Source organism: Aotus nancymaae, unplaced genomic scaffold, assembly GCF_030222135.1.
Source record: "Aotus nancymaae isolate 86718 unplaced genomic scaffold, 86718_ANA_hifiasm-v0.15.2.pri h1tg000040l, whole genome shotgun sequence".
Lineage (NCBI taxonomy): Eukaryota > Metazoa > Chordata > Mammalia > Primates > Aotidae > Aotus > Aotus nancymaae.
Genome location: NW_026988454.1, coordinates 118,861,786 through 118,888,923, shown reverse-complemented (window position 1 = coordinate 118,888,923; position 27,138 = coordinate 118,861,786). Strand labels below are relative to the sequence as shown.

Below are 27,138 nucleotides of genomic sequence, written 5' to 3'. Positions count from 1 at the left end.
ATCCTCGGGACGCCCCCCTCCCCCCAGCCCAGCCTGCAGCTGGAAGTCTTCACTGATCTCCGTCTCTCCTCCCTGCCCGCCTCGGGGACTGGGAGACTGATCTGTCTCTCGACCTTCCCTCCACCCGCCTTTTCCAGATGTATGTCTGCCAAAGACCCCACCGTGCAGAGGATGATGAATGAGGACCCGCGAGCCAGCCTGGTGGGAAAGTGTCGTCGCCTACAAAAGCGAGGGAAAGGGAAGGGAAGTCGGGGGGAGGGGAAAAGTTAGAGCGGAGCGGCCGGAGCGCGACAAGTCTGGACACCGGGGACCCAAGCCCCCTCCGCTCCGCCAATAACTGTGCCTCCCTCAGGAAGGCGTGAGCAAGTGCTCCAATCGATCCCTACACTCCTCCCTTGGAATTTGAGCTGCATTTTAAATTTTACTGCAAACCCCACAATCCACCCAGGGGTTTCCCCAGTGTTTGCCTCCAGCGTCCCGGTGCCCATTTCCTAGTGCTGCTCCCTCTCCTCCGCAAGACTGCGCTCCAGTCCTCTCCCAGGCTGCTTCTCCGCCGGTGCCTCCCAAACCGTGCTACCATTCTCGGGTTCAGGGAGGCGGAGTCGTGCCTGCTCTCCGGTTCCTTTAAGAGGCGTCGGCTCCTCCCCTCTTGGAGTCGCGGTCTGACGCGAGATGACAGCAACGAGTTCGGTATGTCTATGCAAATAAGCGCCCCCATGGGCCAATGGGGAGCGGAGGTGCCGGAACCGCGGACCAATGGGGCGGGGGCGCTGGGGCTCACCATATAAGGAGCGGCCTCGCCATAAAAGGAAACATTGTATCTCTTTATATGGGGGGAAGGGTTGGGGGATCCCTCCGCCGCCAGCGCGTGGTCCCGGCCCCCTCCACCCGCCGTCTCGGCCGCGGCCAGCAGCCCCTGCCCCCCGGGGGACGCTGACGGCCGCCGGGCGCGCCGCCCTAGCAGACGGACAGGGGGCGCTGCGCGCGGCCTGGGGCAGCCCGGGCCACAGGGGCAGGAAAGTGAGGGCCCAGGTCGGCCCGGGCGTGCAGGGGCCCCGGGTTCGCAGCGGCGACCGCGGCAGCGATAGCGGCACCAGCAGCAGCGGGAGTGCCGGGTTGAGCCGGGAAGCCGATGGCGGCGGCGGCGGCGTCTCCGATTCCTCGCTGACTGCCCGTCCGCCCTCCTGCATCGAGCGCCATGTTACCGAGCCAAGCTGGGGCCGCGGCGGCTCTGGGCCGGGGCTCGGCCCTGGGGGGCAGCCTGAATCGGACCCCGACGGGGCGGCCGGGCGGCGGCGGCGGCGGGACTCGCGGTGCTAACGGGGGCCGAGTCCCCGGGAACGGCGCGGGGCTTGGGCCCGGCCGCCTGGAGCGGGAGGCTGCGGCAGCGGCGGCAACCACCCCGGCGCCCACCGCGGGGGCCCTCTACAGCGGCAGCGAGGGCGATTCGGAGTCGGGCGAGGAGGAGGAGCTGGGCGCCGAGCGGCGCGGCCTGAAGCGGAGCCTGAGCGAGATGGAGATCGGCATGGTGGTCGGTGGGCCCGAGGCGTCGGCGGCGGCCACCGGAGGCTACGGGCCGGTGAGTGGCGCGGTGAGCGGGGCCAAGCCGGGTAAGAAGACCCGGGGCCGCGTGAAGATCAAGATGGAGTTCATCGACAACAAGCTGCGGCGCTACACGACCTTCAGCAAGAGGAAGACGGGCATCATGAAGAAGGTACCAAGCCGGCGGGCTCGCGGGCCCCGGGGGCCGGGAGGGGTGGGGATGCACGGGGGGAGCCCGGGAGGAAGGCAGAGCCGAGGCGGAGGTGAGAGGCGGCGAGTCCGCTGGAGGTCTGTGGGAGGGGATGTCTCCTGCCCGGGGAGGGCCGAAGGGGAGGGGCCGCCTGGGAAATGTGGGGAGAGGGGAGATCCCGCGAACGCCCGGAGCCGTGGGGAAAGGCGCCGAGGTGGGAGTGACCAGCGCGCGAGGGGAAGAGGGCTCTTGCTGAGTGAAGGGGTGAGGAGCGGTCATGGGAGCCTGCGAGGCTGCCAGGCTGCCAAGGAGGTGGATAAAGAGAAGCGGGATCAGTAGATCCTGTGCACTCTGGTGTTCGGAGGAGGGCGCCGGAAAAGCAGGGAGCAGACTAGAAGGTATGGAGGTGAGGAGGCTGGAGCTGCATGACAACAATGAGCGAGCATGTGTGGGAGGAAGCGGGCACCACAAGAGTAGTGCTTGTTCGAAGGACAGGCAGGGTTAGGAACCAGGTAAGGGAGCCGGGCAGGAGAACTGGTGCTGCCCTGAGCAGCAGGGACCTAGTCCCGCGCCGGCCGTGAGCCTTCCATGGCATCCACTGGGAACCGCATGCTCCTGGCAGGACCAGCTGCAGAATCTCCTGCAGTTAGGACAAGTGGGGTTTCCAGCCCTACGGAGAATCTATGCATGGATGGGGTTTGGGGGAAGTCAGGGAGGCTTGCAGAGGTACCTAGGAATTCCTCATCTGCCAACCAGTGAAAGTGGTGAGGAAAGGAGTAATTTTGGGGTGTAGAAGGGAAGGGAAGGGATGAAAGCAGAGGAATTGGGAAACAAGGAGCTGGATCCTTGGGAACACTGGCTGGTGTTTATTTATGTCCCGTGTAGAAACCAGAGCTGCTTCCAAGGCGGTTCGTAGAACTTCGTTGGGAGGGTATGGCATCCATGGGGCCATCCTTTAAGGTCCCCTTCCGGGGCTCATGGCAGGATGTTCAGTACTAATCTAGGTCTCATCTCCCATCACTCCAGACACTGTTGTATCAGTATCCCTTATCACTTGATCATAGTGGAGAAGGTTGTGGGGGGAGGTAATTAATGAAGGAAAACTTTCTTCTCTCCTTTCATATAACCTTCTTCCCAAGACAAAGAAAAAAGGGCAGTAAAGTATTACAGGACAAAAGGAGAAATTAGGCTGTGTCAACAAGTTGGAGCCTGTGCAGTTTCTGGAAAGAAATATGGAACAGTTGGAGCTTAAGTGGTCCCTTATCACTAAGGTCTTGTGCAAATTCCACTGTGGTAGGTAGGGATCCATCCTGATCCCTGTGACAATGAGGAGGGGTGAGGCTCTGGGACATTCCAGGCTCTAAGCTGTGTTGGAGAGCAGCTAATTGGGTCCTTGGTTCGTATCCCCTGAGGTTGTATGTTCCACCACCGGCCAGCTATTACTGTTTGCTTGGGGATATCTGCAGGTCAGTGGGGCTGCTCCTCAAAGGAGGAGCATGGGTAGTTTTGCTGCTTCCAGAGATCCTGATAGGACACTCTGCTCCCAGAGTCACTAGAGATGAAGGTCATTATGGGAATAGGGGAACGAGATCACTGTATATAATTCTTCTTTTTCCAACTTCCCAAGGAAGGTAGAGATAAAAAATTTGCTGACCTGCCCGTCTCCCTCCTCACCCCTCAGGCCTATGAGCTGTCCACGCTGACAGGGACACAGGTGCTGTTGCTAGTGGCCAGTGAGACAGGCCATGTGTATACCTTTGCCACCCGCAAACTGCAGCCCATGATCACCAGTGAGACCGGCAAGGCACTGATTCAGACCTGCCTCAACTCGCCAGACTCTCCACCCCGCTCAGACCCCACAACAGACCAGAGAATGAGTGCCACTGGCTTTGAAGAGACAGATCTCACCTACCAGGTGTCGGAGTCTGACAGCAGTGGGGAGACCAAGGTGTGTTTGGGTTGCCTATGTGAGAGGAGGGAAGGGAAGGGGGTCCCTCTTCCTCTCTGGCCCAGGACAGGTGGATAGGTGCCTACGGATGTAGAGTGGAGCTGGATTAGCGACCCTCGTCCTAGGGGACAGGTGTCCATCCTCGCTTTCCTGACAGAGCCCGGCCCCCTAGATAAGCGGGCGGCCTCCGTGCCCATATAAGGCCCGCTCGGGCTCCACGCCGGCCTCCCGCCCGCAGCCCGCCTGCCTGGCAGGGCCATTGCATTCCTCCCGCCAGCTGTCTCCCCACTAGGGGCGGGGGTGTAGTTTAGCCCGGCCCTCCAGGCTGGGTCGCCAGGGAGTAGAAAGCGAGCACTCTGGTCCCGGGGTCCTGGGAACCCAGCAGTCTCGGCAGGCAGGCTGGTTGACTGGGCCGGAGACTACCTTACAAGCCTGCCGCCTGCCTCTTTAGGATGTTGGGGACCTGGGCAGTTAGGGAGCGCTTTCGCCTGCTGCTAGGGATGCCGGGGCTGTAACGCCTCCCCCTTCCCTTTCCCGGTAAGGAGAGGGGGTGGGGTTTCCTCCCTTGCTGTCTGGGGAGCTCCACCTTCCGGGTAGCGCTTAACTAACTGGCCAATGGGAAGAAGCGGCACTGTTTGCCTTAGCAACGCCTCTGCCAATCAAGAGTCCTGGGCCCAGCTGCTTAGCAAAAGTCTCGTGCTGAACCACCCCCGAGCCTTTGAGCCTCTGGTTGACTCAGTTCGAGTCTGGGCTTGGTGGCTTGGTTCTCAGTTTCCTCTTTCCCCTTCTAAGAACAAAGGCTCCCTGAAGGGAGAGTCAGTGCTGTAGGCTTCTCCCTCTCTCAGTAGCATATCATCTGTAATAATTTTTAAACTTTTGTAACAGTAGGTCTCGTTTATTCCCAGGAAATTTGATGGATGAGTACATTCTTTTGGTAGTTTATATCTTGGATGTGCGTCATTGCCAGACCCTCAAGATCTCTCTCAAACTCTAAGTTCTCTGAGAAACTCAGAGTTCCTATTGGAAGCCTAACAAATCAGAGCTGGAAAAACTCTTTTAAAGAAAACATAGCAGCCCAGCCCCCTCATGCTTATAGAGGAAAACCAAGGTTCAGAAAAGGGGAGTGGTTATTTCAGGGTCACATAAATGGTCATTACCAGAGCTAGGAACAGGCCTTGGTGTCCTGACACCCCAGCCAGTGAGATTACCATAGTCCGTTGGAGCAGAGAACTCAGGGGATTATAATGATGACAATGATCATCATCATCATAAGAACAGCAAATATTTATTTTGGGCTTTTTATGTGCCAGTTACTGTTTTCCAAGTGATTTACGTATGCTAACCTACTTAATCCTTACAGCAACCTAGGGGGTAGGTATTACTCTTCGTTTATGGATAGGAAACTGTAACTCGGTAGATCAATAGCTTACCCAAGAGTCAGGCAGCAAGTAAATGGTGGTGTGGGGATTTGAACCCAAGCTCACTGGTTTCAGTCTGGGTTCTCAGTCCACACAAAGCTTCTGCAGAGGCAGGATCTGGGAGAGGCTCATTGCTTCATCTTTACTCTGGGTGTAGGACACACTGAAGCCGGCGTTCACAGTCACCAACCTGCCGGGTACCACCTCTACCATCCAAACAGCACCTAGCACCTCTACCACCATGCAAGTCAGCAGTGGCCCCTCCTTTCCCATCACCAACTACCTGGCACCAGTGTCTGCTAGTGTCAGCCCCAGTGCTGTCAGCAGTGCCAACGGGACTGTGCTGAAGAGTACAGGCAGCGGCCCTGTCTCCTCTGGGGGCCTTATGCAGCTGCCTACCAGCTTCACCCTTATGCCTGGTGAGTCACGAGGGGCAGGGAGAGATTCGTCCTCGGGGCAAATCAAGCATGCTAAGAGTGTGTTTAGGGCTGGCACCAAGAGAACCTCTTTCCCTGCTCAGAAGGAAGGTGACTAGGGGCCAGAGCCTGAGAGAAGCCTCTTATATCCCGTTGGCAGGCATACCTCTGCCCACTGAGACCCCTGCTGTCCTTGTCAGTAAGTTTCAACCATATACTCTGGCCCTGTCTAGGTGCCCCAGCCCCGTGCCCCCACTGCCACAGGGCAGTAGACATTTCACCACTTCCTGCCTTGACTGGAAGGCAGATCATGTCCTTGATGGGTTATTGCCAGCTCTTGGGTTAACTGAAGAAAAGAGAGGCAAGGCCCAGGGCGGGAGGAGGAGGGATGAGCAAGAGCAGAGCGTGGAAGCCTCCATAGGGGAGATTCGGGCATGAAGGGCCTCTTTAACTCCCAGGAAAGATAGTGATGGGAGTTGGGGACCAGTGTGCCAGACCCTAGGACTGGGGTGTCCATGGGTACTTGGTGGAGGTGGCAAGTGGGCAGGACAGAGCACAAATAAGACTCTATGTCTTACAGGTGGGGCAGTGGCCCAGCAGGTCCCAGTGCAGGCCATTCAAGTGCACCAGGCCCCACAGCAAGCGTCTCCCTCCCGTGACAGCAGCACAGACCTCACGCAGACCTCCTCCAGCGGGACAGGTATAGCTCGCAGCCCTGTCACCCTCCCTGCCTGCCTCCCCGACGATGCCTAGCAGTAGGTGCCAGAAGTAACCCTTCTGTAGCTAAAGTCAAGGGATTTCTTAAAGTGGAGATTGAGGCTTTTGGCTTAATAATTATGGGAAAGTCAGGTGAGGATGACTGCGTTTTGAATCCTGCCCTGCAGTGGGGCCGTGGATTCCAGGAGAAATTTAGGAGCCACCTTCTCATTCAGATGAGGAACCAGAGGCCTAGAAATAAGAAGTTACTTGCTCAAAGACACATTTGCTTAATTATCAGGAAGGACTTAGCAATTTTCTCTTTGTGCTAGGTTCTTACAGGTTTTGAATAGCTACAATTACCCTCATGTATCTCTAGACATTTCAGAATGATGAGATACTCTCAAAATAAGGTTAATTTTAAATTCTCGTTTTTTATAACCTTATTACTTAAAGTGTGACCTATGGACTGGGAACACCAGAATTACCTGGGAGCTTGTTGGAAATACAGAATCTTTAGTCTCACCCCAAACCTACTGAATCAGAATCTGTGTTTTAACAAGATTCCCATGTAATGCACATTAACATTTGAGACGTGCTGGTTTGAAAGATGAATTTGTTAGCTGTGCATTATGAAGGAGGGAGAATGAGAACAAATAAAAATAAGATGTTAGAACTCCCTAAAAAGGGAGTATCTGAGTTTCCTGAGAGTAGGTCAGTCATAATCTTTGTTTTTCCCAAGATTTGGGACTTAGAGACTTCAGCAGATAGACAATTGAATAGTACAATGTGATAGGATACAATTAAAGATTGGTGGTGTTGTGTTCAAGAAAAAATAGACTTTTTAAAGTTGATGATGGAGCAGAGGAATAGTTGTATCTAGCTTCTGACCTGGGAAATGGCAAGAGGGCTCTGGGGGCCTGGAATTCCTAGGGGTAGAATGGGAGGTATCAGTAGGGACCAGTGTCGAGCTGACACGTGTTTGTGTTTACCAGTGACGCTGCCCGCCACCATCATGACGTCATCTGTGCCCACAACTGTGGGTGGCCACATGATGTACCCTAGCCCGCATGCGGTGATGTATGCTCCCACCTCGGGCCTGGCTGATGGCAGCCTCACCGTGCTGAATGCCTTCTCCCAGGCACCATCCACCATGCAGGTGTCCCACAGCCAGGTCCAGGAACCAGGTGAGTAGAGGAGCAGGGATCAGGAAAAGAGGACCGTTTCCTTCCTTATACACACACGCATACTTACACATACACACATGCACTGATGCCTACAGATATTTCTACCGAAATACAACACAGACTTAGATGCTCACACACACATTTGGACACCCATGCACACTTAGATGCTCACACCCACATGCACCCTCAGACACACTGGTACCCTCTCCCTTTGGCACTTCCATCTGACACTCCCCCCATCACTTGTGCATTTGTCACCACTCCTCCAATATCAGGAAGTTTCAACAAACAATTTGAGTATCTCCTGTGGTTTTCCAATGTAGGTGGTGTCCCCCAGGTGTTCCTGACAGCGTCGTCTGGGACAGTGCAGATCCCTGTTTCAGCAGTTCAGCTCCACCAGGTAGGTGGGGATACCTGTCACCTCATCCCAGATAGCCAATTCTTTGTCTTGACTTTGGGGGACCCTGTTACCAGTTTATCAAAGCTGAAATCCCTAGCCCAGAAGCCCATCTGCTTTTCTGCGCAGGCCTTGGTTGGCTGGCAGGGCAGTCGGGGGAGCCTGAGCTGGCTGGCCAGTCCCTGCCTCTCCTCATACACCCCCTTCCCTCCAGATGGCTGTGATAGGGCAGCAGGCCGGGAGCAGCAGCAACCTCACCGAGCTACAGGTGGTGAACCTGGACACCGCCCACAGCACCAAGAGTGAATGATCCGCCCGCCGCCCTGGACAGATGGCCCAAGGGATGGCACCACTTATTTATTGTTGCCTTTTCACGTTTTCTTTACACACACGTTGACGGGCCGCGGGAGGAAGGCGGGGAGGAGGAGCGGGCAGGCAGCCACAGGACTGAGCCCTCTCACTCCAGCCAAAGAAATGGGCCTGTCTGCCTCCACCCGTCCTCCCTCAGCCTCCCCTTCTTCCCGCCCCACCTCCCATTTCTGTTGCTGGAGGGGCCGTCCTCCTTCCTGGGACCCCCCTCGCCAGCTTGGCTCGATGTTTGCCATGAGTATTAGCTTACCCAATGGGACCGTGCCCCACCTCCCCACACACAGGCCTTCTGTGGGGCTGGGCACTGTGTCCTCCCCTGAGGAAGCAGTTGGGGCCCTCTTGCCAGCCTCCTTGCTGACCCCAGGTGAGCCCTGTGTCTGCCACAGGCTGGATCAAAAGAGCCCTGCCCCTGCCCCTCGGGGCCAGCTGGGGAGACAGGGGCTTCTTCCCTCACACCGCTGCCCTCTGCCCCTTCAGCTCCTGAGTAGCTGGGCCTGTGCACTGGGCAGGTTCCTGGGGCCACCTGCCCTGCCTTGCCGCTCCCCTTGGACTTCCAGGGGCTCCTGGGTTGGAGGGAACCGCCAGCGTTCCCTTCTTCCCCTCGTCTTCCCCCCTCTCCTCCCAGCTGCTTTACTTAAAGTTGATTTTGAACTTTTTATTTGAGGAGACGAAGTGAAAACAAATCTATAAATATATATTTTTAAAATATTTAACTTTTTTTTATGGCGTTTTTCTCGTCCCCCTCCCTGCCCAAACTCCCCTTCCCTGGGGAGACTTTGGGCTCCCCAGAACTGGCTGGGCCCCTGGGGACAGAGCCACCCCACAAGCTTGGGGTCCGCCAGTGTGTAGGGGAGATTCTGGGTTTGCCCAGTCCTGGGTTGTTTCCAGGAGAAAGCGGGGGGAGGGGCCCTCAGGCCATGCCCCAACGGGGTGGGGAGGGTGACCTACAGCTCTGGGCCTCTTTTTGCCCTTTAGGGCTGTTGCTAGGGAGAGGGAAGAGGGAGACCAAATGTCGGGGTGGGGTGGGAGGGTGTCAGGCAGAGGCAACTGACTTCATTTGTGCCACACGCATGGGCATTGCAGCCTTGTGCTTCCCCAGGCCTGTACCTGGGGCCCAAGTTGCAGTGAGCAGGGTGGGGTCTGGGAGGGGGTGAGAGGCAGGAATGGGGGTCAGAAGAAGTGGGAGCAGCTCTTGGGCTGAGTGCAGCCAAAGGGGAGCCAGAAATGGGCAGCTCTCCCAGGGAGTGAGCAGCTACTGTAACTTTTTTAAATTAAGACAAAAAGCCTTGAAGAAAATGACTTTATTTTTCTAAGTGTAACCTCAGTATTTATGTAATTTGTACAGGGGCCATGCCCCACCTCCCTCTTCCCCCTTTGGGGTAGATCTTGAGGGTGGGCAGCATAGGGGGGAGGGTCTTTTACCCTGTGTCAGAGCCTACCTTCACCACCTATATCCAGAAAGGGAGCTTTTTCAGAAACAGGGCAGCAGTGGGGTGAAATTTTCTTAACCCCTATGACTGCCTTCAGTAGGAACAAGCTGGCTTCTGTGATTAGGTGAAGGGGTGGGGGAAGATTTTACGCACAGCCTAGTTATCAAGGGGATGATTTGCCTACATGTTTGAGAACCCCCTAATGTCTAACCCTCATTGCTGTCTTGCTCCAATTTGGGGTGCCAAGATGGAAGTCACCTTTCTGGGCTTTCTCCTGGAGATAGCTGGGGCTTATGGGTGGCTTTCAAGGCTGGGGCATGGCAAATCAGGGGCCAGAGAGCAGGGGAGCTTGGGACTCAGGTCTGTAACTGCCCAGCCCCTTTGCTCTGCTCTTGTTTCACTCCATCACCACTCACTCACTCCCTACTCCCCCACCCATGGGAGGAGACCTTTGATGAATTCTTCCTCTCCTTCCCACAAAAGACAGACCCAGTGAGTGAATCAGGCAAAGTGCTTATAATGGGTGTTGTGTGAGCGTGGCCTTGGGAGAACATGCGTGTGTCAGGGATGAGTTGAGGTGGCATTTTTATGTGCAGCGATCCTTGGTGTTTCCCTTCCTCGGTGGCTCTGGGGTATGTGTGTGTGTGTGTGCGTGCCAGAGTGTGTGTGTGTGTGAATGTGAGTGTGTGTGTCAGTGGTTTCTACTTCCCCTGGGATGCTGACCCAGGAATAGTGGACATGGTCACAGTCCTATGTACAGAGCTTTCTTTTGTATTAAAAAAAAATACTCTTTCAATAAATGTATCATTTTTGTGCACAGACTCCGTGGGGTCTTTGGCTCTATTTTTCTACTTAGGGAGGGAGGGGGGTATGACTGCAAGGCAAACTCCTAAAATTGCTGCTCTGAGTAGCAATCCGGGCTGCTTGGTGAGAACGGTAATGCTAATGTGTGCTTTGGGCTGTTGAATTCTATACGATTTAATTTAAGGAACATTTTGCGGGGTCGAGGATCTTCTTCCCATGCGTGGCTTTGCTAGGTGTTAAGGCCAACGCATAGGAGTAATTTTAACTAATAGGAAAAGTGGCACAATTAATCCAAAGCCTTGCTCAAGGGTTTGGGAAACTCATGGGCACGTTACCTACTGAAAAGTCATAGGACAGCCTTAAGATGGGAGTGTGGGATACTGTGTTTCGTCAGAATGATCTCTCTGTTGGGAGAGGGAGGATTAGGAGGGCAACCCAGTGAAGAGAAGTGGGGGTTCACAGTTGACTAGACGGAAAGAGCTTCTTCCTGCTGCAGAGAGAGGAGGAACGTGACCTCGATCCTGAGCTCCGCCGGTAGCACGCCCCCACGCCCCTCTCCCCGTGCAGCCGCCTGCGGTAGCACGCATGCTCCACTCACGAGCTGTTCCGCCACGCTCGGCGTGGGCCACGGTGGGACCCGTAGGTACCGGCCGTGCGTGCACTCGCCGTGTGACCCGGAAGGGAGCTCTGAGGAGGCGGGGCCAGGACAGCGGGACCAGCTGCTGGGTCCCAGCGAGGGCTGAGCCGGGCGGTGGGAGGTGAGAGGAGAGTTCTGCGCGGACCCGGTCCCTCCCCTTCTCCTGTCCCCTCCCCGGTTCTTTAGCCACTGTCAGTAGGGCTGACGAAGGGAACCAGATCTAGCTCTCTCAGATTTACTGGGTCTTTTCAGCTTCCTTGGACGGCTCCCCCAACCATCCTCATCCCGCTCCCCAAACCCTTTCCCTCTGCAGTGCTGGCCTCCTCCACCTCCCCACGGCTCTGCAAGCTTGGGCTTGACCTTGCCATCTGCTGGTCTCATCCCTGCGTCCAGACCTCACCCCCACACCTTAGTTTATTGTTGCTCTTCTAGGCCTATGTTACACCCCCCACCTCCTCCTATCCGATTCTTTTACTTCCCCCTGCTGGTAATCAGTTGCCCGCTGGCACGTCGCTGGTTACCATCCGGGCCTGCCCTACATCCTAAGTGGGCCCCTACCTCTATTGAGGTCCACATCCTTCTTTCTCCCTCCTCTTCTACTCTCATCTTCTGTCCCTGTACGCCAACATGACCCCTGCCCTGACCACCATGTCTTCATCTGGGTTTACCTTTTCATTCTTATTCTATTTCCTGTTGCCCCTACATTGCTTCATATCACGCGTATCTTTCCTGATCATCCCACTCCCATTTACAATCAGTCTTAATAACTTTGCATTTATTTGATGACTCTCCTATCTCCTCCTTCTAAGAAGTATGTGCTACATGCTGTTCCGAGTGCTTTATATACATGATCTTATTAAATTCATGAAATAGCTATGAATATTACTACCATCTTGCAGAAGAGAAAACAAGCTCAGAGGTTAAGTAACTTGTTCCAAACTATACAGACAGTGAAACAAAGAGCCAGAATTCAGAGTCACATTTATCTGACTCTGAAATCTCTGAATATTGCTTCTCTCCTGACCTCATTCCCTACCTTTAACCTCATGATTACCACCTCTATCTTATCTACCTGACTTACTTAGAACCTTACCATACAGCATAAGTGCAGGGTGGGACCTGGTTGTCTTTCCCATAATTTTGTCTGGTCCCTAGGCCCCTCCCCCTTTCACAAGACCCAAATACACTTTTCCTATCCAGTCATTTGCCCCAAAATTCCAGCTTTTTGTCATCTCCATTCTCTACATCTGCCATGACCCACCCTTTACATCCACCTTCCAGCTTTACTCTGTTGTTTATACTCCCTGTCCGGCCCCTCTGCTATCCTGCTATCCTACTTTTCCTCACGTGTTCTGACTCCATGCCTCGTGTGCTGCTGCCCTTCCAGTCCACCCATGTTATCCTTCTAAGTCCTAACCTGTAACTCTCAGCCATGCTGCTATCCTGCCTAAACTGTCTTGCTTAACTGTCAGTTTATTGTTACTTTGCCTATTATTCTTTTCATTCTCTTTTTGTAAACTCTACTTTTTTTTTTTTTTGAGACAGAATCTCACTCTGTCACCCAGGCTGGAGTGCAGTGGTATGGTCTTGGCTCACTGCAATCTCTGCCTCCCCAGTTCAAGCGATTCTCCTGCCTCAGCCTCCTGAGTAGTTGGGACTACAGGAGTGTACCACTACACTGGGCTAATTTTTGTATTTTTAGTAGAGACGGGGTTTCGTTATGTTGGCCAGGCTGGTCTTGAACTCCTGACCTCATGATCTACCTGCCTTGGCTTCCCAAAGTGCTAGGATTACAGGTGTGAGCCACCATGCCCAGCCAACTCTTCCATTTCTTAAACCCCTTCCTTTCATCCCTTTACTGTGTTCACTCTATTCTCCTTCTGTTATAAATCCCAAAGTATGTTCAGCTATTTATGCCATCCTATTTTTTGCCTTTCTGTTTGGCCTCCTAAATTCTACCATGCAGCCTACCGATCACCACCCACCTTCTCTGTGTCTCAAGATTCCACCCCCTCTGTGTATTTTTTTTCTTTTCTCATACTGCCTTATCTTTCTCCTTGTGTATCCCAGGAGGTCAAAATGGTGGGGGAACGGCATGCTGGGGACCTCATGGTGCCCTTAGGGCCCCGGCTGCAGGCATACCCTGAAGAACTCATTCGGCAGAGGCCTGGGCATGATGGACATCCTGAATACCTGATCCGATGGAGTGTCCTGAAGTGTGGGGAAGCGGGCAAAGTGGGTGTGGAAGAAGGCAAAGCAGAGCACATCCTCATGTGGCTGTCAGCTCCTGAGGTCTACGCCAACTGCCCTGGGCTGTTAGGTGAGCGAGCACTATCTAAGGGACCTCAGCATGAACCAGCTGGGGTTTCGGGAAGCTTTCCTCGAGATCCAGGAGGCCTGGATGAAGTGGCAATGGGAGAGATGGAGGCTGATGTGCAGGCGCTGGTACGCAGGGCTGCCAGGCAACTGGCAGAAAGTGGGACCCCAAGCCTCACAGCTGCTGTGCTCCACACCATCCATGTGCTCAGTGCCTATGCCAGCATCGGGCCCCTTACTGGTGTCTTCAGGGAGACAGGAGCCCTGGACCTGCTCATGCATATGTTGTGCAATCCTGAGCCTCAGATCCGCCGGAGTGCAGGCAAAATGCTGCAGGCTTTGGCAGCCCACGATGCTGGTAAGAGACAGCCAGGGAAGAAGGAAAGCAATGGAGAAAATGGGGCCACAAGGAGGAGTAAGAGCAGAAAGAGATTTCCCAGCTCTGTAAGAACAGCTAGTATTTGGTGAATATCAATTTGATGCAAAGGAAAAATATAGATTAATAGGCTATTTCAGGTATATGAAGAGGCTAAAATGATAGCCTCTGGCTTATCTGTTCATTCTCAGTGCATTGACAGAGAAGAGAATAAGACTTATCTGTATTTTTGAAACTGGATTGAGATTTGTTAGTTGGTTTTGAAATCAATTTGGTGGGTTATAACCAACATTAAAAAAAACCTAAAGTTATCAGTGTGTAGCACTTAGTAGGTAAATTTTGTAGCATAAAATATATGTTTCAGTTATATGTATGTTTGTAACAGGTTACCATGTAAAATGTGTTTCTTGCTGTGAGTCTTAGTAACGAAGTTTGAAAGCCTCTGGGGTAAGAGATAGAATCTAGGAAAGGCAGGGAGAAGGTACTGGGGATTGAGGAGAAGATATGGATTGGGTGTGGATTACAGGGAGTCGGGCTCACGTCCTTCTGTCACTGAGCCAGCAAGATGGCATCGAGCAGCACATGGATTTTGACAGTCGCTATACATTGCTGGAGCTGTTTGCAGAAACCACATCCTCTGAAGAACACTGCATGGCCTTTGAGGGCATTCATCTGCCTCAGGTACGCTGCCAGCTGTAGGGAAATGCTATGTACAAGGCCTAAGGCATTATTTCTGAAAACGTGGTTCAGGACTATATGTTAGCACCAGAGCCACCTGGGAACTTGTTAACATGAAGGTTCATGTCCTCCCTCCCAGCCCCTCTCCATTCAGAATTTCTGAGATTAGAACCCAGGAATCTGTGTTTTAAAACACTCCCTATGCCTTTCTTACACAAATTGAAGTTTGAGAACTACAGAGTAGAGGAGGATATTGAGGGGAAGGGAAGAGGGAAGCCAGGAAGAGATGAACCTGTGCCAAGGATCATGTCTTACAGATCCCAGGAAAGCTGCTCTTTTCCTTGGTGAAGCGCTACCTTTGTGTCACCTCCCTCCTGGATCAGCTGAATAACAGTCCAGAGCTGGGAGCTGGAGACCAAAGCTCCCCATGTGCTACAAGAGAGAAAAGCCGGGGACAGCGGGAGCTGGAGTTCAGCATGGCTGTGGGCAACCTCATCTCTGAGCTGGTGCGGAGCATGGGCTGGGCCCAGAACCTCAGCGAACAGGGCACGTCACCTCCTCGGCCATCCAGGTCCATCTTTCAGCCCTACATTTCAGGCCCCAGCCTTTTACTCCCCACCATTGTCACCACCCCCAGAAGACAAGGGTGCGTTTTCCGCCAACGCTCTGAATTCTCCAGCCGTAGTGGCTATGGAGAATATGTGCAACAGACGCTGCAGCCGGGGATGCGAGTGCGGATGCTGGATGATTACGAGGAGATCAGTGCTGGGGACGAGGGCGAGTTCCGGCAGAGCAACAATGGCATTCCACCTGTGCAGGTGGGCAGCGCACGGTGGTGAGACACTGTTGGGAGTTTATTTGGGGTGGGTATAGTTGGGACTTCCATGCAGGGGACTCCTGCAGGCCACCCAAGAAGAACTCCCCCGCCGGGGAATTGGAATGATACAAGGGTATTGGCGTTTGCGGGGGGTGCATTTGGAGGGCTGAGAAAATCTGGCAGGGGTGTGGGTGGGCTGTGAGTTCATGGGAGACTCACCCAGGAAGCAGAACTGATAAATGGAGGTGCCTCCCCACCGCCACCACTGGTGGAAGAGGCTGGGAAGGAATGTGGGAGCAGAGACCATCATGGTTAAGGAAAGAGGCAGGGCCCACTCCTGATAAGGGAAAGAAGCCTTTTGCCATGTGGGGGTTTTTTCCAGGCTTAGCCAGGTGTGTGTCTTGAGGGTGTGACCCAAATCTATACTTGGGCATGTTCTTTCAAGCCTTCACAGCCCAAGGCTCAGAGGGCTGAGCTTTCTCTATTCTGCCCTCTTTCTTCCTCCCTCATACCAGGTTTTCTGGCAGTCAACAGGCCGCACTTACTGGGTGCACTGGCACATGCTGGAGATCCTGGGCCCTGAGGAAGCCACTGAGGATAAGGCTTCAGCAGCTGTGGTGAAGGGGGCAGGGGCTACTGTGTTGGGCACAGGTGAGCCTAAGAGGGGACATGGATAGCATGTCTCTGAACAGAGGAGTAGTGACTGGGGTAAAGCCACTTCTGACCAGGAGCAGCCCCAGGGGTCCAGAAATGAACCCCATTCCTGAGGGGTGCTGATCCCCGCCATGCCTGTGTCCTCAGCATTTCCCTCCTGGGACTGGAATCCTATGGATGGGCTCTACGCTTTGCCGTACCTCCAGCCCGAACCTCAGAAGAATGAGAGAGTGGGATATCTGACCCAGGCTGAGTGGTGGGAGCTGCTTTTCTTTATCAAAAAGTTGGACTTGTGTGAGCAGCAGCCAATTTTCCAGAATCTTCGGGAGAACCTGGATGAGGTATTACAGGCCTGAGATACCTGGGGGTTTTGTAGTAGGGTTAGAGGTGGGATTCTCTAGAGGGAGTTTTAGATAGGGGATACTGCTTGTGAGGAGGCTGGAGCTAGAGGTTAGAGTTAGGAGGAGGCCTGCTGGAGGAGGAGACAAGTGCTGTGAGGGTCTAGTATGTAGAAGATGTGAGGGCGTGGTGGGGAGTGATCACCCTTCCCATTACTGTCCCCAAGACCTTTGTGTCTGCTTGTCTCTAAACGTATACCCCTTCTGTTGACAGACCCTGGGTGAAAAGGCCCTGGGTGAGATCTCTGTGTCCGTGGAGACGGCCGAGGGTTTGCTGCAGATTCTCAGTAGTCGGTTTGAGGGCAGCACCCTCAATGACCTGCTTAACTCCCAGATCTACACCAAGTATGGGCTGCTGCCTAATGAATCAAGCAGCTTGTCTACTTCACGAAGCCACTCCTGTACCCCAGATCCAGAAGAGGAGTCCAAGTCAGAGGCCAACTTCTCAGAGGAAGAGACCGAGTCCCCCAAAGCAAAGGCCGAGGTCCCTAAGACAGAGGCCGAGCCCACCAAGACAAGGACTGAGCCCCCCATGGCACAGAGTGATTCGCAGCTGTTTAACCAGCTTCTGGTGGCTGAAGGAATGACCCTGCCCACTGAGATGAAGGAGGCAGCCACTGGTGAGTCAGGTTCTGGGAGGAAGCAACTGGAACAAGTCCTGGGTGGTCTCAATAGAAGAAGTGGATAGTCAGAGTAGAAGGAAAGCCATGGAGTAAAGTCATTTTTATGGGGGGAAATGTCTTGGAACCATGCGTCCATCTTCCTTTTGACTTTGATTGTATTTAATTAACCAGCGCTCCCTTCCTTCAGTATCTCTGGAAAAGGAGCATCCTTTTTCTGGGGTATCTTCATCTCCTTTGTTTGATCATTAGATCCCTGACACGGAATTAGAAAACTGTGCAAGCTGCAGTAGCCAATAATGTATTTAAATGTTGGTAGGATAACTGGGCTTGACTTTAAAGACTTCTAACTTCAAGGTGCCACAGTTCTTTTAGCCATTGCCTTTTCCCACTCGTTTCAGAAATGGCCAGAGCCTTGCGGGGTCCCGGTCCTCGCAGCTCCCTGGACCAGCATGTGGCAGCGGTTGTGGCCACTGTGCAGATATCCAGCTTGGATACAAACCTGCAACTTTCTGGGCTCTCTGCCCTCTCTCAGGCTGTGGAGGAGGTCACTGAGCGGGACCACCCTCTGATCCGTCCTGACAGATTGCTGAGGTTAGCATGTTGGGGAGGGAAGAGGTTTTGGTTGAAGCTGTAGGCAAAGGATGGTGGTAGCGGGGAAGGAGCTATGACATCACGAATTAGAAAAGCTGGGGGTGAGGGAAGGCTCAGCCTGAGGAGCAGCCGAGCAGGAAGGTTGGATGTTTTAATGGCTCGTATTCTTGGTGCACTCCTGTTATGCCAGGCACGATGCTAGTATTTTACACGCATTCTCTCATTAAATCCACCTAACACCTGAGGAAGCATTGGTAATATTATTATCCCACTGTATGGGTAAGGAAACTGAAGCTTAGAGAATTTAAGTCACTTCCTTAGAGTTTTAGAGATAGCAGAGCCGGGATTCAAGCCTAGGTCTTTCTGGCTCTAGAGATGGTGCTTTTTCTCTTTCTCTCTCTTTTTTTTTTTTCCTGTCCCTACTTACTTTTTATTGTTTTTTTTTTTTTTACACATTGTACCTTAAAACCTACTTTCTTTTTATTTTTAAAGTTTTTTTTTTTTACTTTTAAATCATACAAATAATACACAGTGTATTCTCATTTTGTTTACTTATTTATTTTTATGTATTTATTTACTTAATTTTGAGACAGTCTCACTCTGTCACCCAGGCTGGAGTGCAGTAGCATGATCTTGGCCCACTGCAACCTCCGCCTCCTGGGTTCAAGCAATTCTTATATCTCAGCCTCCTAATTAGGTGGGATTACAGGTGTCCACCACCATGCCTGGTAATCCCACCTACTTAGGATTTTTGTATTTTAGTAGAGATGGGGTTTCACTATGTTGGCCAGGATGGTCTCAAACTCAAGAGCTCAGATAATCCACCCACCTCAGCCTCCCAAAGTGCTGGGATTACAGGCATGAGCCACCATGCCCATTCTCATTTTAAAAGATCTGAAGAATATAAAAGAATATAAAAGAACATAGGAAGGCCAAAGTCCTTTCTCACCACTATTATTAGTCTACTATATCCTATAGATTTGCATTTGTAATTGTGTGTTTGGAAATAGAGCATTTTCTGAGTTTGTGTTTTAGTATATGTAATCACATTCTACATGTTTCTACAACTGTTTTTTGCCCCCGCTCAATGTCTTAGAGGGCTTCCCATATCAGTCTGCTTGGAGCTGCCTCATTACTTTTACTGCTGCATAGGACCCTGCAGTGTGGTTATATCTGAGTTCAAGTGCAGTGTTCTAATGGGTCTGTTTTCCCTTATGTCTGCCAACATTGAATATTGTCATCTTTTTAATCTATCTAATTGGCAGCATTTTAAATGATTGGTATCTCCTTGTTTTAGTTTCCTAGTTCCGCTGAGGTTGGGAATATTTGCATACATTTGTTCTGTTTTTTTTCTGTAAATATTCTGTTCTGATCTTTTTCCCACTTTTTAATTGGGTCTTTGCCTTTTTCTTATGGATTTATAGCCATTCTGGTTATTCCTTTGTCATTTATGTTCTAAATATTTTGCTTGTCTTTTTTAAAAATCATATTAGCTTTATTTTGTAGTTATAGAATAATACAGTAAGAAAGTTAGACAATTATGAAAATAAAAATTATCTGATCATATTCCAGTGAGATTGATAGAAAAAAAATCTGAAAGCCATTAAGGCAGAGACAATCAATATTAATATTTTGGTGAACACCCTTACTTATTTCTATATCTATTCATTTGTATTACCCATGTATGTTATCTAGTATAAAATAAATTATGGCCACAGAAAGGCATATATATTTAAGCATATTTTATTCACACTGTTGTCATTATAAAGCTTCTTAGAAAAGACAGATTAAAAACAGAACTTTCGGCTGGGCGTGGTGGCTCACCCCTGTAATCTCAGCACTTTGGGAGGCCGAGGTGGGCAGATCACAAGGTCAGGAGATTGAGACCATCCTGGATAACATGGTAAAACCCCATCTGTACTGAAAATACAAAAATTAGCAGGATGTGGTGGAGCATACCTGTAGTCCCAGCTACTCGGGAGGCTGAGGCAAGAGAATCGCTTGAACCTGGGAGGCAGAGGTTGCACTGAGCCGAGATCACACCACTGCACTACAGTGTGGGTGACAGAGCAAGACTCCATCTCAAAACAAAAACAAAAACAAAAACAAAACTTTCTCAGTACCTTTATTTTTCTTCTTTCTCATAAGTTCTCCTTCTGTGTTCTTTCCCCTCGTAGTTCCTGAGCCACCTCCTCAGTTGGCCTGGCTGTCACTGTTAAGCAAGAGTCAGTACCTGCTGTTTTCTCTCCTGACCCTCACTGTGATCTAGGGGCTCTGCAGGCACTTCTTCCTTTTCTTTCAGATCAGCATTTCCACTGGCCCCTTTCTCTAGCTCCTGCGCTTGTCTCGTAATTTTGTTTATAGTGTCTTTTTCATCGTGCTAGAGTTTCAGACTTTGTTGCTACATTTTTGAGTTTTTTTATGGCTTCTAGATTTTGTGTCCTACTTAAAAAGATCTATTCTGTTCCAGGATTATAAAAATATTTCCCTATATTTTCCAAAAATGCCCATGATTTTGTTTTTTTAAACTCATTTAAAAATTCATTTGCAGTTTATTTTTGCAAATGTTGGGAAGTAGAGCTCCAGCTTCAGTGTTTTCAAATGGATAGCCAGGTGTCTCTAAATTACCGTGTGTGTGTGTGTGTGTGTGTGTGTGTGTGTGTGTGTGTGTGTTGTGTGTGTGTGTTTTGTTTTGTTTTGTTTTTAGAGACAGGGTCTTACTCTGTTGACCAGGCTAGAATACGGTAGCAAGATCACATAGCTCCCTACAGCCTCAAACTCTTAACTTCTAACAACGCTCCTTCCTTATCCTCCCAAGTAGCTGGGACTATAGGAATGAGCCACCACACCCAGCTAATTTTTTTTTTAATCTTTTGTAGAGATGAGGGTCTCACTACGTTGCCCAGACTGGTTTCAAATTCTTAGCCTCAAGCAATCCTCCCACCTCTGTCAACATCACATTTTATTTATTTATTTATTTATTTATTTATTAGACAGCGTCTTGCTCTGTCGCTTAGGCTGGAGTGCAGAGGTACGATCTTGGCTCACTGCAACCTCTGCCTCCTCGGTTCAAACGGTTTTCCTGCCTCAGCCTCCCAAGTAGCTGGGACTACAGGCCCCCGCCACCACCACACCTGGATAATATTTGTATTTTTAGTAGAAATAGGGTTTTACCATGTTGACCAGGCTGGTCTCGACCTCCTGGCCTCATGTGATCCACCCATCTCAGCCTCCCAAAGTGCTGGGATTACAGGCGTGAGCCACTGCACCCAGAAAACATTATATTTCAAATGCTTCTTCCTTTTTTTTTACTGGCTTATACATCACCCTTATTTCTCTTCTCACCTATTGATCTGTTTGACTACCCTAGATCAGTTCCAGGGTTGTAATCATTACAAGTTTATATTTTGATGATAATAGGCAAGTCTACCACTATTTTTATTTTTATTTTTATTTTTTAAGACAGAGTCTCACTCTGTCAACCAGGCCGGAGTGCAGCGGCATGATCACAGCTCCCTGCAGCCTCAACCTCCCAGGCTTAGGTGATCCTTTCACTTCAGCCTCCCAAGTAGCTGGGACTATAGGCACAGGTCACTATGCGAGCTAATTTTTTGTATTTTTTGTAGAGGTAGGGTTTTGCCATGTTGCCCATGGCAAAAGCCATGGGCTCAAGCAGTTCACCCACCTCAGCCTCCCAAAGTGCTGGGATTACAGGCATAGGCTGCTGTGCCTGGCTACCATGGTTTTTTTCTGAACATTTCCAAGGCCTAGATCTGCCTGTCATAGTGTTTTTAAAAACCTTTTAGGCCAGCATTTTGGGAGGTCAAGGTGAGTACACTGCTTGAGGCCAGGAGTTCGAAACTAGTCTGGCCAACATAGTGAAACCCCCTCTCTACTAAAAAACGATACAAAAAAATTAGATGAGTGTGGTGACATGCACCTGTAGTCCCAGCTGCTTGAAGAGGCTGAGGCACAAAAGTCACTTGAACCTGCGAGGTGGAGGTTGCAGATTTCACACCACTGCACTCCAGCCTGGGCAACAGAGTGAGACTCTGTCTAAAACATACAAACACACACACACACACACACACACGCGTGCGTGCCTTTTAGGCATTTTGATTAGTGTCACTTTGAATTTATAGATGTTTTTGAAAAGATGAGCCAGAGTTTGTAAACATTTTTTCTACTGCCTCCTTCATTAGTTGAGGAGCCAAAGGCATTTAGGTGCAGAGGGGAGGGGCTTGGGGTGAGACTGAGGCAGGGAGAGCAGGTGGGGCAGAGAGGATGGATTAGATCTTGGTGGATGGGACTGCTCAGGGAGTCCGATGGTGTCATGGCTGGGAGGTCAGGCAAGACTCCTCGGGATGGGGATCCCCAATGTCTCTTCCCTCATCAGAGAGAAGCTGGTGAAGATGCTGGTGGAGCTGCTGACCAACCAGGTGGGAGAGAAGATGGTGGTGGTGCAGGCCCTGCGCCTCCTTTACCTCCTCATGACCAAGCACGAGTGGCGGCCACTCTTCGCCAGGGAGGGTGGCATCTATGCTGTGCTGGTCTGCATGCAAGAATATAAGACTTCTGTCTTGGTACAGCAGGCTGGGCTGGCGGTGAGTACATTGGGCCTGGCGGGAGAGAACAAGGGGTAAGACAGGCTGACTGGGGACTACTGATCTTGAGGAGATACTTTGGTGCTTCAGACCAGTGAGTAGACTTTGGATTGGAAAGATGCAGATGGATTTAAGAGTTTGATCTGGACATTCTTGGGGATTGAGTGTTTGGAGAAAGGGAAAAGGAAATTTTGGGGTTATTTTTGGTGGAGACAGGATCTTGTTATGTTGCCCAGACTGATCTTGAACTCCTGAGCTCAAGTGATCCTACACCTTTAGCTCTCAAAGTGCTGAGATTACAGGCATAAGCTACTGTGCCAGGCCAGGAGGTTTTGTTTGTTTGTTTGTTTGTTTTGAGATGGAGTCTCACTCTGTCACCTAGGCTGGAGTGCAGTGGTGCTGTCTCGGCTCACTATAACCTCCACCTTGTAGGTTCAAGGGATTCTCCTGCCTCAACCTCCTGGGATTACAGGCATGAGCCACCGTGCCTGGCCCAGGCCAGAAGTTTTTAGAAATGACTCCCAGGTGTAAAATTAAGCAGCAGGGTGCATGAAGTGGCCATTTATTGAGAGAATGTTGCAGGAGGAGGAGATATGGGGAGAAGGTCAGGAGTTGAGTTTTCAGGTATGTTGAGTGTTCCTGCCTTTTTAGTTATGATTAGGTGTCTGGTTGAAAACTAATTTTCTAGATGTGACCATTAAACTAGAAGTATTTTTTTCCCTCTCTTCTCTTAGTGATACCCTTACATAGAAAATTCTCTGTTACTAGATTTGGGTAAAGCAACACCAGCATTGCCATTGCTCAATGAATTGGGAAGAAAGACCCTTATCCAGAGTAGCTTACAGAGGAATTGGCTTCCTGGTTACTCCAGACAGAAGTGCTGGCTGATAGGGTGGTATGGGCAGAGGAGCTCTTCATAGCCTGAGGGTTCCTGAGGGAGACAGGTAGGCTTCGGCCAGAGCAGTTCTGAGAATAGATTCCAGTAGTATAATGGCAGCAGCGTGAACAGGAGCACAGGTCCTCTTAGAGCAGGCTGTCCCAGGAGAGGCCCAGAGGTGCATTTTCTTTATGGGACCAAGAGTAGCCAGGCATTTATAGTCTAGATCATTATGCTCAAAGAATTCTCTGATCCTCTCAAATTACATGACCAAAGTATAGCAATTGCCATCCACTTTAGATCATGGCAAAAAAATAAAATAAATAAAAATGGCTGGGTGTGGTGGCTCACGCCTGTAATCCCAGCACTTTGAGAGGCCAAGGTGGCTGGATCACCTGAGGTCAGGAGTTTGAGACCAGCCTTGCCAACATGGTGAAACCCCATCTCTACTAAAAGTAGAAAATTAGCCAGGCGTGGTGGTACATGCCTGTAATCACAGCACTTTGGGAGGCCAAGACGGGTGGATCACCTGAGGTCAGGAGTTCTACAACAGCCTTGCTAACGTGGTAAAACTCCATCTCTACTAAAAATACAAAAGTAGCTGGGCATGGTTGTGCATGCCTGTAATCCCAGCTACTCAGGAGGCTGAGGCAGGAGAATCGCTTGAACCGAGGAGGCAGAGGTTGCAGTGAGCTGAGATCGTGCCATTGCACTCCATCCTGGGCAACAGAGCGAGATTTCATCTCAAAAAAAAAAAAAAAAAAAAAAAAATCAGTATTGCCCTTAAATTTGAAGTCTTGCCCTGAAATAAAATTGCATCATCTTGTTAATTACTTAAAGTCTACAGAACTCAGCTAACTGGGGGAGGATGGTGTAACTACAAGGAGAAAGCTTCATGGAGAAGTAGAAGTTACTTGGGTCCAGGCCTTACAAGAAGGATTGTCCTGAGAGTTATTTCTAGCCCAGTCCATCTCTAGTGTGTTTCTTGTAGAGAATCAACCCTTCACCAGGAGAGACATTCTCCCCTCTGATTGTATAGTGTCTATTTTAATTTAATTTTTCTCTATAGTACCAGCAAACAGGTTTGCACATTACGATTATTTTTCCCATAATGCCAACCACTGCCTGTGAGACAACCAAGAAGTCTTACATAGAAGGGCTGGATACTGGCTAAGGCCAGGAGACCCAGGTTTTGGAGACTTGACATATAGGTGGGAATTGAAGCAATGGGAATGGACCTGGTTGCCTCGGTGTGGGGGAGCGTAGAGTCCAGAGAAAGGGGACAAGGATCCTCAGTGTTTGAGTACCAGGCAAGGGAACACCAGAGAGGTAGGAGAAAAGCCAGGAGGATGTGAAGCCATGGAACTCAGGGGAAAGATTTTGCAAAGGAAGGAGTGCAAGTGAGGTGCAAGACAACTGTAAGAAGCCCCTAAAGACAACTAGATGCTGCGAGGGGCACCATCCTGAGGGGAAGATGCAGGAGAGGCGGGTGTTCCACTCCAGTAGTCTTGGTGCTGCGAGCCCAGGGGCAGAGAGGAGTGGAAGGCTGATCTTACATCCAGTCTCAGGGTTTGTTGTCGTTGTTTAGTTTCTTTTCTTTTTCCTTTTCCATCCTCCCTCTTTCCCTCTCTTTGTAGCATTTGATGTCCCATCACTACCTCTTCCATTTCTGTCTCCTACTCTACCTATTTGCAAACAGCCAGCTGCTCCCAAGTTTGAAGTGTAGAATGAGGCCCTGGCTTCCCCTTTCCTCATGGTGGCTCTGCCCGCTCCTCACTCTCCTTTCACATCCTCCTCACAGGCACTGAAGATGCTCGCCGTCGCCAGCTCCTCAGAGATCCCCACTTTTGTTACTGGCCGAGATTCTATCCACTCTTTGTTTGATGTTCAGATGACCAGAGAGATCTTCGCCAGCATCGACTCAGCCACACGCCCGGGCTCTGAGAGCCTGCTTCTCACTGTCCCTGCAGCTGTGATCCTGATGCTGAACACCGAGGGGTCAGGGCATTACCCTCCCAACTCTGGGATCCTGCTTAGTCCCAAACCCTGCTATTCCTGTGCTTCACAGAAATTCCCCTCATGTTATCACCTCTGGATTAAGCATTGGTGGCCCTGCAACTGTTGTTGGAAGAGAAACCAAGTGGGTTGGGGATAGGGAGATTCCCAGAGAGGGCAGAGAGACACTGAGCTTCCTTTATGGGTTTGGGAGGAGTGGCCTGAGGTCAGGGGATCAGATGTCCTGACTCAGAGGGCCCACTGGAGCCCTTTGCTCCCCAGCTTCCTGGCCCTCTGTGCTTGCTTTGCTGCTTCCATTGCATTCATGGTCTCTCGATTTCTTTCTGGTCACCCCCCTCCTCCCAGGTGCTCTTCTGCAGTGAGAAATGGCTTGCTCCTGCTCAACCTGCTTTTGTGCAACCACCACACTCTGGGAGACCAGATTATAACCCGAGAGCTGAGAGACACCTTGTTTAGGCACTCAGGGATAGCACCTGGGACAGAGCCTATGCCTACCACACGCACCATCCTCATGATGCTTCTCAATCGCTACTCAGAGCCGCCGGGCAGTCCTGAGCATACAGGTACCATTGTGGAGGGGTGGTTTTGCAGAGGAATCACACAGGGCCAGCCAGTGACCGGGAAGGCTAAGGTTTACAGCAGCTCCTTACTGGAAAGATACAAGGAAACTTCAGGAAATGAGTGAGCATTGTGGCGCTCAAGTTAGGTCTTGAGTAGAACTTCCCGACCAAGAAGAGGGAGACTGTGGAATATGTGCAAGGAAATTGCCTTCCTTTTTCTTTTTTAAGTTGGAATTTTGCTCTTGTCACCCAGGCTGGAGTGCAATGGTATGATCTCAGCTCACTGCAACCTCTGCCTCCCGGGTTCAAGCGATTCTCATGCCTCAGCCTCCCGAGTAGCTGGGATTACAGGTGCCTGCCACCATGCTCAGCAAATTTTTGTATTTTAGTAGAGACAGAGTTTCACCGTGTTAGCCAGGCTGGTCTCAAACTCCTGACCTCAGGACATCCACCTGCCTCAGCCTCCCAAAGTGCTGGGATTACAGGTGTGAGCCACAGCGCCTGGCTGGAAATTGCCTTATTGAATGGCTTTAAACGTGTGGATTCCCATCTGTCTGGTCTAGGTTTAGCCCAGTATTATTGGACAGTAGAAGATTCATTGAAATGATATCTAGGAAGGCCTTTCTTCTTTTTTCTTTTTTTTTTTTGAGACGGAGTTTTGCTCATTACCCAGGCTGGAGTGCAATGGCACGATCTCAGCTCACTGCAACCTCCACCTCCTGGGTTCAGGCAATTCTCCTGCCTCAGCCTCCTGAGTAGCTGGGATTACAGGCACGCGCCACCATGCCCAGCTAATTTTTTGTATTAGTAGAGACGGGGTTTCACCATGTTGACCGGATGGTCTCGATCTCTTGACCTCGTGATCCACCCGCCTCGGCCTCCTAAAGTGCTGGGATTACAGGCTTGAGCCACCGCGCCCGGCCTTCTTTTTTCTTTTAAGCTTAACTTTCTCTTCACAGAATAGAGAGGCCTTCTTAAAAGGAATTATAATTTACGGTACAGAACGTTTGTGCCTAGAAACACGAAATATTGATACTGGGGAAGAAACCCTTTGTGGTTGAGAAACAAGTGTAAACCTAGAAGTATGGAGGGATATTGAAATAGGAAATATGTGGCTGGGTGCAATAGCTCATGCCTTTAATCCCAGAACTTTGGGAGGCTGAGGCAGGCAGATCACTTGAGGTCAGCAGTTTGAAACCAGCCTGGCCAACATGGAACCAAGTCTCTATTAAAAATACAAAAATTAGCTAGGTGTGGTGGCGGGTGCCTGTAATCTAAGCTACTTGGGAGGCTGAGGCAGGAGAATTGCGTGAGCTCAGGATTGAGCCGAGAGATCATGCCACTGCACTTCAGCCTGGGTGACAGAGCAAGACTCTGTTTCAAAAAAAAGAAATAGGAAATATATATGTATCTTTTAGTCCGTGAACCTAAAGCCACCATGCAGGTAGTACAGGGGTGTAATCATCGAATCTAATATTTACTATTGCTAACAGTAATACGACTATACGATTTAAAATGTTGGCTGGGCATGGTGGCTCACGCCTGTAATCCCAGTACTTTGGGAGGCTGAGGTGGGTGAATCGCCTGAGATCAG

The 27,138-nt window shown here is 50.8% G+C and overlaps 2 protein-coding genes across 13 annotated transcripts in view; both read left to right on the top strand.

The window, feature by feature from the left end:
* Positions 1-810: 810 nt before the first annotated feature.
* On the top strand, positions 811-10,415 carry SRF (serum response factor). 2 transcript variants are annotated; one of them, XM_012448696.2, is made up of 7 exons: positions 811-1,714; positions 3,414-3,680; positions 5,256-5,517; positions 6,095-6,214; positions 7,206-7,397; positions 7,721-7,797; positions 8,009-10,415. In XM_012448696.2, the coding sequence occupies exons 1-7, from the start codon at positions 1,199-1,201 to the stop codon at positions 8,102-8,104; spliced, it is 1,530 nt and encodes a 509-aa protein (XP_012304119.2). In that variant the 5' UTR covers positions 811-1,198; the 3' UTR covers positions 8,105-10,415. The 2 variants fall into 2 exon arrangements, with proteins under 2 accessions (XP_012304119.2, XP_064217105.1); XM_064361035.1 differs by lacking the exon at positions 811-1,714 and adding an exon at positions 1,932-2,130.
* A 678-nt stretch (positions 10,416-11,093) lies between these two features.
* Positions 11,094-27,138, top strand: part of CUL9 (cullin 9) — a 42,616-nt gene continuing 26,571 nt past the window's right edge. For 9 of the 11 annotated variants that reach the window (XM_064361034.1, XM_064361026.1, XM_064361030.1 and 6 more), the window contains exons 1-11: positions 11,094-11,155; positions 13,105-13,708; positions 14,253-14,407; positions 14,722-15,222; positions 15,737-15,872; positions 16,023-16,216; positions 16,488-16,893; positions 17,295-17,487; positions 21,884-22,091; positions 24,770-24,966; positions 25,330-25,547. In XM_064361034.1, coding sequence (XP_064217104.1) covers positions 13,114-13,708; positions 14,253-14,407; positions 14,722-15,222; positions 15,737-15,872; positions 16,023-16,216; positions 16,488-16,893; positions 17,295-17,487; positions 21,884-22,091; positions 24,770-24,966; positions 25,330-25,547 — 2,803 coding nt within the window. In that variant the 5' untranslated portion in view covers positions 11,094-11,155; positions 13,105-13,113. The remainder of the gene's footprint in view (positions 11,156-13,104; positions 13,709-14,252; positions 14,408-14,721; positions 15,223-15,736; positions 15,873-16,022; positions 16,217-16,487; positions 16,894-17,294; positions 17,488-21,883; positions 22,092-24,769; positions 24,967-25,329; positions 25,548-27,138) is intronic. The other 2 variants (XM_064361027.1, XM_064361031.1) reach the window with 2 other exon arrangements.